Source organism: Orycteropus afer, unplaced genomic scaffold, assembly GCF_000298275.1.
Source record: "Orycteropus afer afer isolate SDZICR_OR568_19922 unplaced genomic scaffold, OryAfe1.0 scaffold00617, whole genome shotgun sequence".
NCBI classification, from domain to species: Eukaryota; Metazoa; Chordata; class Mammalia; order Tubulidentata; family Orycteropodidae; genus Orycteropus; species Orycteropus afer.
Window position 1 is genome coordinate 759,682 of NW_006922204.1, and position 13,840 is coordinate 773,521.

The 13,840-nt window shown below is 37.0% G+C and overlaps 1 protein-coding gene across 1 annotated transcript in view; it reads left to right on the forward strand.

The window, feature by feature from the left end:
• The window catches only part of POLA1 (DNA polymerase alpha 1, catalytic subunit), a 431,865-nt gene that overhangs the window by 241,549 nt on the left and 176,476 nt on the right, over positions 1–13,840 (forward strand). The window contains 2 exon segments of the mRNA XM_007956408.1: positions 6,976–7,154; positions 8,881–9,012. Coding sequence (XP_007954599.1) covers positions 6,976–7,154; positions 8,881–9,012 — 311 coding nt within the window.

Here is a 13,840-nt window from a genome sequence, read left to right on the forward strand (position 1 = left end):
GGTGATGTTTATATCTGTGTGAAGGTACAGAATGTCAGGTGAGAATCTAGAGCATTTGAAACAAGCTCATACTTACATTGTAAGGAATATTTAATACTCACTTTTTTAATGTAAATATTATTGCGATATAGTATACATACAGAAAAGTGCACCAAGCCTAACTGGAGAACTGGAAGAATTTTCACAAGCAAACACATACCAGTGTAGTCTGCACTGTACAAAAAACCCCAGGTTATTGCTTCATCCCCAGAAGCCCCCCTCATGGCTCCTTCTAGAACCATCTTCCTCCCCTTACCCCTTACCCCAAAACTACTGTCATGACTTGTTATGTCATCGATGACTTTTTCTTATTTTTGAACAGTACGTCAGTTATGTACATGTTCTTTTGTTTTTGGCTGCTCTCACTCAGTATTGCGTAAGATTCATCCATATGGTTGTACTTCATTTCTATCTATTATTTTATTGAATGAATATACCACACTAAGACTAGCAACCTATGGGTGGTTTCCACATTTTGGCTGTTGGGAAAAATGCTGCTTTGAACAGTCTTGTACATATCTTCTGTTGAACATGCATGCATTTTTTTCAGATACACACTTAGAAGTGGAATTGCTAGGTCATAGGGGACATGTGTGTTCAGCTGTAGTGGATAACGCCAGCCTTCTGAAGTGCATCTGCCAATGCACAGTCCCTATGAGCAGTGTCCAAGTGGTCCATATTCTCACCAACACTTGCCATTTCCTGTCTTTTGCATTTTAGACATTCTAGTGGGGAAGTGGTGGCACAGCATTCTGATTTAATTTGCATTTCTGTTTCTCTATTGGGTTGTCTTTTTCTTGTTGATTTGTAGGCCTTCCTGACATACTCTAAAAATGAGATTTTTGGAAATATATATTGCAAACAACTTCTTTTGGTGTGCTTTTTTTTTTTTTTTTTAATTGTGATTTGGGTGAAAGTTTACAGAGCACATGCATTTTCCACACAGCAGTTCAAACTCATTTTGTTTCATGACATTGACTGCAATTGCCAGAATGTAAAAAGCTCACTTCCCACTTCCTGCCTGTGGTTACCTTTTCCCTGTGTCCTTCTTTACTGTGCATTCCTGCATCCTGAGCTTTATCCCTATGCAAATGCTGCCCTTCTGATTTCCCATGGTTGAGTGTTCTAAGGAGTGCGGCTACATGGTATAAATGTTCACCATATATGCCTGTCTGTTGTTTGGCTGGAAGCCATGGGAGTGGTCTGCTGCCTATCTTTTTAAAGTATAATTTATATGTAGTTGATTCACCAAGATGTTAAGAGTATCATTAAAAAGAAAATTTGTTGTCAAGGCGATTCTGACTCCTGGCATCTCCACATGTGCAGAATAGAACTGCTCCATAGGGTTTTCAAGATTGTGACCTTAAGGATGCAGATGACCAGACTATTCTTCTGAGGTGCCTCTGGATGAGTTCGAACTGTGAATCTTTTAGTTGGTAGTCAAGCACTCAGATGTTTGTGCCACTCAGGCACTCCTAAGGGTATCATACAAGCGGTTTATCATGACAGAATATTTCCATTACCCCAGAAAGTACCCTTGTACCCCACCTCCTCACAAAAGCAACCACTGATGTGATTGTTGTCACCCCAGGTTAAACCCAACTCATTGCCGTGGAGTTGATTCGTACTCATAGCAACCCTGTAGGACACAGTAGAGCTGTCCCTTAGGGTTTCCCAGGCTGTCATCTTGATGGAAGCAGACTGCCACATCTTTCTCCTGCAGAGCCACTGGTGGATTTGAACTGCCAGCCATTTAGTTGGCAGCTGAGCGCTTTAACCACTGTGCCACCAGAGCTCTTTTCACCATGGGTTAGCTTTACCTGTTCTGGAATTTTATATAAATGGTCCCTTTGTGTGTTCCCCATCTTTCACTTCGCATAATACTTCTGAGATTCATCCATGTTGTTGCGTGTTAGTATTTATTTATTTATTTATTTTATCCCTAAGTAGTATTCCCTAGTGGAATAAACCAATTTATTTAGCCAGTCTCCCGTTGATGGGCATCTAGATGGTTTCCATTTATTGGCTGTTACGAATAAATCTGCTGTGAACATTCTTGAACAAGGCTTTTTAGGGAAACAGCATTCACCTTGTGAAAATCCATTACGTATTTTTCAATCATACTGAATTTTCAGGTTGTATATTGGTCATCCAGATCTATAAAATCCTGGATTAGTGGAAAGCAGAAACAATTTATTTCCTAAAATAAATGTTTGATTTTTTTTAAAAAATTAACAACAGAATTCTGTTGACTACACTGAAGTGACTCATATTACCAGCATCTGCTTGGGAACCCATTTCCTCCCTCTACTCAATTGAAGTTTCATTTGTATGGATTTTCCCTCTTCCCCACTTGTATGAGCATAAATAATTGACATTACTGTAATTATTTGTAGTGGCACTAATAGAGTCTTTAGGAGGAAGACAATTATTTCATAAAATCCTCAAGTCTCTCGAATAACCTATGGCTTGAGTTAGAAGCAGTTTAAATACTCCTTGGGGATGGGGGCAGGTGAACGTTCTAAAAATAGGTCTAGTTTACAATGGTTAGGAAACACAATGGTAGAAAAACTAATTTTGTGCTAAATGTCACATTGGGGGTGTGTGTGATAAGAATGTGGTGATGTTAAGTAAAAACAGTACTGTTAAACTCACCCACCCCAGTGCCTGTGATGTTACTTTCTATAAATAAATCTTGAAACATAAGAGCTTTGATCCTGTTGCCTTAATAATATGAGCTACTATAAATTTTCTAATTATAAATGACAGTATTTTCATTTCATTCCACTGCCCCTTGTGGTCACCACCACCAGAAAAATGGTTTAACTGGAGCACTGCAAGTCACAGGATCGAAGTAAAGCACATAGGCTTTCTGCCTGTTGGCGGGGGGGGGACACAGCTGCTCTTCTCCCTGATAACTTGTTTTGCAAAGCCCAAATAAGCTGCTCCTTGCATTATTCTGTACCTAACCAGATGATTGAAGGCATCTGTCAAAAGCTAGTGTGGTAGAAGTGGAAGTTGCTTTTCTCAAATGGGGCATAAAGTTGGTTTCTGTAAGCCAGTTGTTCAGAGAAGGCTATCAGTAGAAACAGAACAAAAGCAGATTCACTGTCCTCGAGTCAATTCCAACTCCTAGTGACTCGATGGTACATAACAATAACAGCAGCAGCAACCCTATGGGACAGAGTAGAACCTGCCCCAAAAGCTGTGCTGTGATCTTTACAGAAGCAGACTGGCACAGCTTTCTCCCATGGAGTGGCAGTGGGTTCAAGCTGCCAACCTTTCAGTTAGTAACCGAGCGTTTAACCACTGCACCACCAGGGCTCATAGAAGAGGTAAGGAGTTTCAAATTCCATTTTGCATCTCTTGCACAAAAGACTAATATAGTTGCTTACTGTATGGTAAACAGTTTAATATTGATATACAATGTATGGCAACTGTGATCCTAAAGATTTTGCTTTAATGTCATTTCTGACAGAAGTGTTTAATTTGGAGGAACAATAATCACGAATAGAGTTACATGGACCAGCTCTATTTTGCACGTTTTAAAATTTAGACTGTCTACCTCTAGGTGGCAGCACCAGATACTTTTTTTTCCCCCGGGTGTTTCATTCCAGCCTTAATGAGTTATGGTCTAAGCAGTGAAACTTTTAAGTCTCTCGCAACTTAGAAACAAGCTGCTTGTTACCAATTTCGTGAGGTTTTGGAAAAATTAATTTATCTGTTGAATGAGTTTGGCACTTGTTTAAGCTTGGATTTTTTTCTTTCGGTTTTTTTTTTAAGATTCTAAGAGCAATGATCCTTATTTTTTTAACATGACATTTTATGTTTTCCTAAAAGGATTAAATTTAGCCCTCTGGTGATTTGTTTGTTGAACTTATAAGTGTCCTCCTAAGGAATTCCCTTTTTTCTGACATCTTTATTTAAGTAACTTGTGCAAGGATCATTGTATACCTGATATTTTAAGGTAATTGTAGTGTCTCCTCCCTTTATATTTTCAAAATTCAACACTGACCTATGACCAAGAGAGTGCTGAGATGAAGCCCCTCTCCCCTAAAAAAAGCTCAGGAATAAATCTGAAGTACAGACAGTCCCTGGGTTATGAATGTCCAACTTATTTATAACCCGTAGTTACAAACCAACTCCACAAAACCTATTACATTAAAAATTTGAGGTACATACAGTGGTTCATAATAACAAAGGGGTGCTACTTTGCAGTGAGCATCAAAACATTATTATGATGTCAAAGATATTTTAGTGTATCTGGAAATGTTTCTGTAATGTTTTTTATGCATAGAAAGGTACACTATATACTAAGACAAACACTGACTAACTGCCATTACATATGAGCTGCACCTAACTGTTGAAACTTACGCACTTAAAACACAGACTTAGGAATGGAACTCGTTTGTCATCTGGGGACTGTCTGTAATTCTCTAGGCTAATTGGCTTTGTTACTGCCAGGGAAGAAAAAAGATGTTTATGGAAATGGACATTTAGAGTAGACATTTCATAAGACCTGATCCTTCTCCATAACTTTTTGCTGGTTGCTGAGCGTTTGTCCATAAGTAGGCAGACTGCACATGTCTGGTTTTGGCTTTCCCAGCAGGCAGGCTGCCCGGGCTGGTGTGTAAAGCGATATGCTCAGGTGTGCTAAGTGCCAGGGCTGCTGAGGAGGGGCAGATACCAGCTTCTGTTGGTTCCTTCTTATGCTCTGGCCAGTTTTGTGAATGTATGAAGCCAGTGTTGCTTTTTCCCTTGGTTTTTGGATTGTGAAAGAAGCTTGCCTTTTTGAAAAATCTTTTATTTGTCTTTTTCCTCAGTGTTTGAATAATACACGAATGGGGATTGATGATATATAATCATATTGTCAGAGGAAAGGGGAAATTGTGTTCTCACAATCGGGAGTAAAGGATAACATCCTATGAATACAGTTGGATTAACAACTAGAGCTTAATGAATTAGCAGTAGCTAACCTTTCCTACAGAGAAGAAATGGCCTCCTTCACAGGCTAGGCTCTCTCAGTCTCTCCATCTTACCTTTAAAGGTGCAGTATCTTTTCCCACATACTTCATTAATTTGCTGCGTCTTTTAGGGCATAAGTAACTTATACAAGAGTAATGGATATTGAGTCTTGGAACCAAGTGAACTGTGTTGAGTCATTCATGTGGCTAACAACACTTTTTCCAGTGGTTGTGAGCATGTACTCTTTGTTTTGTTATATACTGTCACCGTCAGAAACAGTCACTTTAATTCCTATAAGAGCAGCTATGAACTTGATATGCAGCATGGACGTGTGTTTTATATTTTTTCTAAATTCATAATCTTGAGTGAATATAGTCTGGATCAAATGATGTTTCTTCCTTATTTTTTCATTCAAATGACATTGCATGCTTACAACGTGATAGGCATCATTGAAAGCAATTTGTAATATCTGATTTAAACCTCCAAACAGCCTTGTACAGTGGCTCTACCTCCATTTTGCAGGTGAGCAAACTGAGACCTAGTCTCCGTCTTCTTACTCTGTTCAGTACCTTTCCAATGTAAGAGTCTGCCTCAAGTATTTTATAATTACTACTGGTAGTGTAGTGCCTAAGGCATTTGACAGCTAACCAGAAGGCTGGCAGTTCAAACCCACCAGCCACTCCTCGGAAGGAAGACTGGGCAATCTACTTTATCATAGAGATACTGCCTTGGAAACATGAGGGAGGGGTTCGCTATAAGTCTAATCCATTTGACAAAAGTGAGCTTGGTTTTTTTGGTTTACATGTCTCTTAACAACTGACCAAATAGGATTTAGGATTTTGTCCCTGAATTCCAAAAATACCTATTGGATTATCTACCTGTGCAGCTTTTGAAAGATTTAAAACAAGTTTTAGATATTTTTGGTGTATGTGAACTTTTTTGCTTGGTTTTCAAATGGAGTCTCTCAAAAATTCTAGACTGTGTTTTATATTACTTATTTACTGTATACTAGAAGATAGTTTTCCTTAGATTTCTAAATTGCCTGGAGTTCTTAGGAATTTCTAAGAGATACTTGCAAGGAAATATTCTAAGATACAGTGTGGAATAATCTATCTCTAAGTATGAATTTAAAGAGTAAAAGCATCACATAGGCTTTGACTAAGGGTAAATTAAATTGGTCTAAAAATGTTTCTTTTCTTTAGTTTATGGAAACAAAATAGCAGAAACTATGCATCCATTGAGTTCTTAACATTGTTTTCAATTGAAATATGGAAGGTATATTTGTTGTCAGGATCGCTGGGGAACATTTTGGCCTGTAGACTCTGTAGATCCATTGTTTTTGCACATATTTTAAATTTCTGAATTTGGAACACCAAAAAGCCATGTTGTGTTTTGTCTCAGATGCGGCTACTGAATTTTAACCACTGAATTAGATTGCAACCTACATGCTGTTAACTACTGAGCCAAGATGAAATCGACCACTGCATTGAAATCAGGGTTAGCAGTTGTGCCTGCACTTGAAGGAGTTATAATAGCCGGGAACCTGTTTTCTTTAATGGGATTTTCATTCTCTCTTTTCAGTTTTAATGGTGCCACTTTGATTTTAAGAGGGTTTCTTAATAACACCGCACATTTATCTGAGATTTTCATTGTAACTTTAAGAAAATAATAAAACCATCCTATAGAAGTAGTTGCTTCCGAGCCCAAATGTCCAGGAGCATATTTTTGTGTTGCATTAGTTGAGTTTACTTGTTTTATTTATAAAATAATCTAGTTTATTTAAAAAAAGAAAAAGAGAAGTCCTTTGTCCATGTGCTATAAGCCTTTATCTTGAGTTCAAGTGATTGATTGTGTGTGTTTGCAAATTCTAAATCCTTCTTTCATGAGAGTTTTCTTCTTTGGGTATTTTGGGCATGAGGGAATTCAAATAATCGTATCCTTCTGAATTTGGTTTTTCTTTTACCTTAATAGGACTAGACCCCACCCAATTTAGAGTCCACTATTATCACAAAGATGAAGAGACTGATGCTTTACTTGGTGGCCCAGCACAGCTCACTGATGAAGAGAAATACAGAGACTGTGAAAAATTCAAATGTCCATGCCCTGCATGTGGAACCGAGAATATTTATGATAATGTCTTTGATGGTTCGGTTAGTTTCTTTTTCTTTCTTTTTTTTCATTTAGTGAGTGAACTGGTATAAAAGGCCCTTTTCCCTCCACTATATTGTACAAAATAGAAAACACACTTACACATTTCTTTCGTGAGTTTAAAGAATTTTAGCATCATATGAACTCTCCCTTCACAACTTTATTTCTCCTTGAAAACTCTTAATTGAATGTGCTTGAATATTGTTTTTGGCTTCCTATAGTGATTGACCTTGGTTTTCAAATGGAATCTCTAAAAATTCTAGATTATCTTAAAGTATTTTTTATTGTAATTCCTTAATTAGTAACCTATGTTTTCACCATCCCAACCCCCATTTATTAAGACTTAGAGCAGTATTTTCCTTTATCTTAAATCAAGTTAATGGGAACTAAGTGTTTTTGGAAAGTTTTTGTTTATCTTGACACATCCCACTTGCCTCCTCTCTGACAAAGGTACTCCTATTATCTTTTCTGCTGTCTTTGCATATCAGAGATGTAAAAAGTCACAGGGAGACATTCCGAACAAGAAGTACCGCCAAAAAATGTATCATTGACCTTGGATCAGAACTTGAAACTTGGCCAACTTACTTGATTCCACTGTAGCATTATACATGTACTAGCCCTTGGCAACTTACTAGGCAGCAAAGCTATGCAAAACCTTGAAACTGAAAGAAAATATATCCTTTATCTAAATTAAAAGTAATTATTTTAAGTTAATTTAGACAAACAGCAGATGTTTTGCATTTTTTTGAATCAAAACAAAGCAGTCTTTGGAAGCAAGTGCGAGGAAGAGGCACAGATCGGCAATACTTGCTAAATCCTTGAGTCTTGCTTCATTACAGCTGTAAATAAGATAGTTAATTGCATGGAGGCTTGACGACTTACAGATGGGCTAACTGTGGAAGAGCCGATGTCAAGCTCTAAAATCTCTTCCACCTGGAATTGCTTAGTGTGTCAATAGGGTTTTGCACCAGAAAGGAGCAGGAAACCAAGATGTTTAAGTATCAGGAAGGAAAACAAATGCTCCAGAAACCCCAAAATTTTTCTATATGTTATAGTTGCTTTGTCTTAAAAATAAATAAATAAAACACACAAAAAAAAAACCAAAACATTTTTTTCAACTACTGAGAGTTAACACTTTCAAATTTATGCTCTTGCTGCCTACCTTGCCCCGAATACATTTCATTTTTTGGAAAAATTGCAAAACTTTTAGGTTAGCTAAGCTGACGATAAGTGATACTGCTTTGTGATGTAACACTATTAATTTTTATACTTTATTGTTTAAGTTGACAATATGAAAGCAAACTAATGTCAGGGACTCTTGCTTCATCTTCAGATTTGGAACGAATAAGTACGGAATTAAACATTTTGATTAATATCTCTAAGAAGGCTCTCTATTTCCAATAACGTGACTTGGCTGGTATTTTAAGAGGGAAAATTATTTTATCCATAGAGCCTCTCATGTATGGAATGTAAAATAGTGGTTTCGGGGGTTTTCCCTTCAACTTTGCCACCACCATTCTGATGGGGGCAAAACAGTGGACAATATATGTGGCTAAAGTGGTCTTAGGAGGAAAGTAGTTGTGAAAATGGGGTTAAATACTCACCAATAAGATGAATTAATGCTGTGCACTAGGAGAGCATGTAAGTTTTCAAGGACAAAAAACCTTTTATAACCTTGCAATAACCTTTTATGTACTTGTCTGTCTTGACTTCTTTTCATCTCTGTAGGGAACCGATATGGAGCCCAGCTTGTATCGTTGTAGTAACATCGATTGTAAGACTTCACCTCTAACCTGTACAGTACAGTTGAGCAATAAATTGATCATGGACATTAGACGTTGCATTAAAAAATACTATGATGTAAGTATCCATAATGAGGTTTTTACACACACAACTTTAGACTTTAGATTTGATACTGTTTTTACATAAAACAATGATTTTGTATTGGTTTCTTTGAAACTGACAATTTTTTAAAAGATTTTGGAGAAAATTCCTGGTAAAATGCTATTAACACAAATAAGAGAAAATGTGATTTTTGTGTATTAGCATGACAAATGAATTGTTTTTCTCATCTCTTTCATGAATGAGCAGTATATTAAATAATGACTTTTTTTACTTTTAAGGAAAAATGAGAATATAATTACTAAAGTTTTAGTTTATTGTTACCTAAATAAAGTGGTCACTCAGATCTTTACACAGAAGATGAAAAATCAGTCAGTATTGCCTTTTTTGGCAAAGTGGAGCCATGAAATCATGTGTGATGATTTTAATTGACTGCCCACTAGCTCAGTTTTCTGAGTAAATCAAAATAAATACCTTTGCAATTTGTCTGGCATTTTTTAGAGAATTTTTACAAATAGGATAAAAATGCCAAAACAGTGAACAAAGCTGTCTGGGTTTGAAAGATAGCTTTTGTTCAAAGTTTTTGTTTTTTGGTTTTTAACACATTTCATATGAATGAGTTTTTTCCTCCTCAAAAATGAAAATGAAAAAATAACCCCACATTTATCAGTTGATTTTTCTTAGCATTTCATAATGTCATTTGTCATTGAAACAGATTTTGTCATACTTGAAAGTTAACTGACATTCAAGAAAAATGCTCAAGGTCTATTATGACCCATGACTTTTATCAATATAATTTTACAATTTCTACTTATATTTTATATTTTAACACCTACCACTTTCTTTAAAAAGGACGTATTATCTGAAAATCGCATATTGGATCATTGGAGTAGAGAGTGAAAACCTATGGTTCCAGTGTTGTGATTTTAGAGTAGGATGATTTGTATTTGTTTTTAAAAAATTGCCTGCAGTTTATATTTTTCACAATAATAATTTTGACTACATTTTGGGAAATCTGAAACATTTTTGTGAATAATCCTGTGCCACATTTAATGAACAGTTGGATGAGAATAAATGTTATCTGGGGGGTCACATCCTGCAGTGGACGAACCACGCAGCACATGAAACGTTAGGCCTTTATTTAGCATGAAGAGCCGAAATCAAAAGTAGTGAGCTCCTCATTTACAGACCTCATCGAGCAGAGCATGGTTCTTGCCTCTTGGGAAGAATTCTGAATTTTCCCTGTTTAGTCTATCAAAATCCTCACCATGGAAATGTTAATACTAGAAGAAACTCATCTATTTCCTTCTATAAGAAGGGACAGTCTGTCTGTTTTGACTAAGTTGAAAATAGGCAGAAAAATGATCTTCTGTATGTTTAGAAATAGGCCCAAACTGGTTGATTCTTAACCTAATTTTATATGTGTTGTGGTAGTGGTGGTGAGTATATAAGCATTTTTCAAGCTAAATAATCTAATTTTCAGGATTCAGAAATTTAACCCAAGGTTGCTAGGGCATTTGCTTTAATTGTCATGTCGTGTACCCTCGGCCATCTCACTAACAGCAAGTAACAGTTTTTTGTAGTTAACTGCTCACTTGATTGACTTTTCTATGGGAGTTCTAATCAAAATATCCAAAATTTGCTCTTTAGATTACAGCTTAGTATGATTATCATCAAAATTAAGAAGTTATTTCTCTACTTTCTGATCTTTATCGTATATGGTTGGTTGGATGGGAGAGAGTGGGTGGTGGGTGTGAACCACCAGCTTTCTGGTTAGCAGTCAAATGCCTTAGACACTACGCCACCAGAGCTCCTGTATACTGAACAAATGTCTTGTATATTTTCAAGATCAAAGCATTCACACAAAAAGCTTGTGCACCTTTTGCTGCTACTTCATGATTGACCTTTCTGTTTCCTACTGAGCCCAGAGTGAAAGGAACTTTAGTCAGTAGAGGGACATTGCAATGAGTTTCTTGTAATTGAGCCTCAATTGACAGTGGTTACACTGCTATAATATGCTGATGGTAGTCCAGCTGGAGGCTAGTATACCAAGTGTACTAGTGACAAGGATTATAATGATGGTAGTACTGAGGTTAAGTGACAGGTTTCTGAAGCTAATTACCAAAAGTGTTTTCTCCTATTTTGCAATTTTTAAAATACTGCCTACTGGACTTAAAAGTTGTTGGTAGACTGAGATCAAATGTCTCTATTTTTTTTTTTCCATTTTAATCTTAGAATCACTACAAGGGAATCACAAGTTACAGTAAGAAAGGAAGGTCTCTCCATAAGGAAGGAACTTTAGGAAGACAAGTGAAATATGGTATTTGACCAAAAACTATAACTGCCAAGGAACATAATTCCAGATCACCAAGAAATAGGGTTGTCAAAAAGAAAGGGATAAAGGTTTGGGATAACATGAGTATACTTGTAAATCACTTTTCTGGTGGAAAAACACATCACATATTTTGTTATCTTCTGTCATAAGTTGTATTATCTGTGAATAAATGTGATGTAGTAAACATTTTTTAAAAGTTGATGGATGTGAGAGCTAGTTTATCATAATGTCTCAATATTGGCTATTTAAATAGGAGATGAAATCCTTTTTCTTTTGAGAATTCATAGAAAAAAGTACAGTGAGCAAGGATATTTTTAAGTTATATATTAATTTCTTTAGGAGGAAGATAGCTGGAATGCTCTATCCTGAGAGTTAATGAAATGTTGAAGGTAGCACAGAAAGAAAGCTTTAATGCAAAGTTGATTTCATGTCCTGGTCCTTGCTAGTTCCTCTCTTCAGTTAAAATTGAACTGATACTTCTTTTTGAAAAATTATAAAAAGCCAGTTTAAAGACTGTATCTCGGAGCTTTTAAGGATGTTTTTGAAGGACTCAATTTTGCAGTGAAAAATTGATACATGTCCCCCTTCCCCTTACATTTTGCTCCAGAAGAGCAAATAGATACACACACACAAAAAGGGAGAGAAACACTAGCTAATCTAAATTGGGAAATGAAGAGGGCCTTTTTTAAGCATGAAAATTTCATCATCTTGTCAGCTGGCAGAATGCCTGCTGTGTGGATTCACAAAGGCTAAGAATTACACTTTCATGAAATTTTCCTCACTAACTGCCCTGGTTAATTTGAAAGATAACCCACTGTTCTAATTCATTCCTCAATTGGGCGGTGCAGGTTTTATCTTTGATCTGACAAAGCATTTGTGTTAATCGTTTTGGCCCTCTACTAGACACTCTTGGGATTGTGCTTTTACAATAAATGTGTCTGTGATAGCTCTTTAGTCTATTATACTTACAATAGATCCATAGAACTGGTAATTAATTCTCCACTGCTTTGGAAATGGGAAGAATAGGTGTAGCTCTGTCAAGTGCTGCTGGGAAGTTTGTTTAGCTGGTTCATTTTTGAAGTGTTCCCCTCAGCCGTCCAGGAAGCAGCCACAGAAGAGAGTCTCAGATTGAGATGCTTGCCTCCCCTGACTGCTTGCTGATAAATGGGAAATCTGACCCCTCTTGGTACCTGGGAGGGGGGTAGTGGGTCATTTACTTTCATCTCAAGTACTATTAGTTATAATGTACATTAAACCCTCATTTTAATACTTTAAGAGCCATTGGTTTCTAAAGGTGGAACCTCTGACACACGCATTGATAATAGTCAACTAAAATTCACTCCTGAATTCTCATTGATGGCTCATGCAGGTTTTAGAGTGTTCGAATGGGGCAAAATATGTTCCTCATCAGCCTTGTAGTGCTTCTAAGCACTTGTAAAGGAGCGCTGCTCATAGCACGTCTCTGTGATTTTTAAACATAGAATCGTTACTGGCCAGAGATGGGGCTGGCCCTCCATCTGAAAGAATTAACAGATGAAGAGCTAGTCAGTGCCACGCATATGGTAACCAGTGATGAGTTTCTACAACCAGAAATTGGTGATTGAATTCCTTAGGAATTTGCTACAGGTTTAATAATGTCCGAATTTTCCTGAAGTAAGCTTTTTGAGGACAGAGACTGTGCATTCTTCTGTGTCTTATCTGTGGTCTCAACCATGCCCTTTGCTTTCAATGGTGCATGCATTTTAGCATTTAGTAACCAAAGGAGCCAATACATGTTATGCTTTCCTATTTTTTTCTGTTAAATTTATTTTTTGTGCTACTGTCATACCAGTAGAAGATTTCTGAATGGTATGCAAGTTCTCAGGTTAACACAGAATTCCATCATAGTTGAAGATGATGAAAGCATTATGAAATAAAACCCTTTGTTGCTGTCTTCAGTATTTCACACTACTGGTTGATTTCCATATATGCCCGTCTTCAACTGATTATCTTTTCACTTGTTTTCTCCCCAAAGAGAGCATCAGGCAAAGCAGCCTTGACCAGAAATGCTGTTATCAAGATGCACAATAATATCTTGCATAAGCGTACTTTCATCGTCCTAATAGATGAGTCTATCTCAAACTGTGTAAGAAGGCAGAGAAAGTGGATGCGTAGCTATTGTTACTGTCTTACTCCTGTTCTCTCCCTATGTTTTTCTCTCTTCTTAGTATGTTAATTGTGGCCTAAGCCATATTTCTTTATCTTTATTGGATCTGTTTTCATGAAGAGTTCCAAAAATATTATTGCAAAAATGGCAAGGAGGCCATATGTTCTGACCTCCTCTAACCTTCCAAGAGGAAGACAGGATTACCAGCAGTAACCCGAGGCCTATTCCTACAAAGCCAGACATGCTGCCTCCCTCCAGCCCTTTCACCAACCGTTCCTCCCAAAGCACCCACCACCTCTCTCCTGGGTTTGATAATTCGCTGCAGTGGCCACACAGAGCTCACAGATTATGGGGTTTATTAGGGA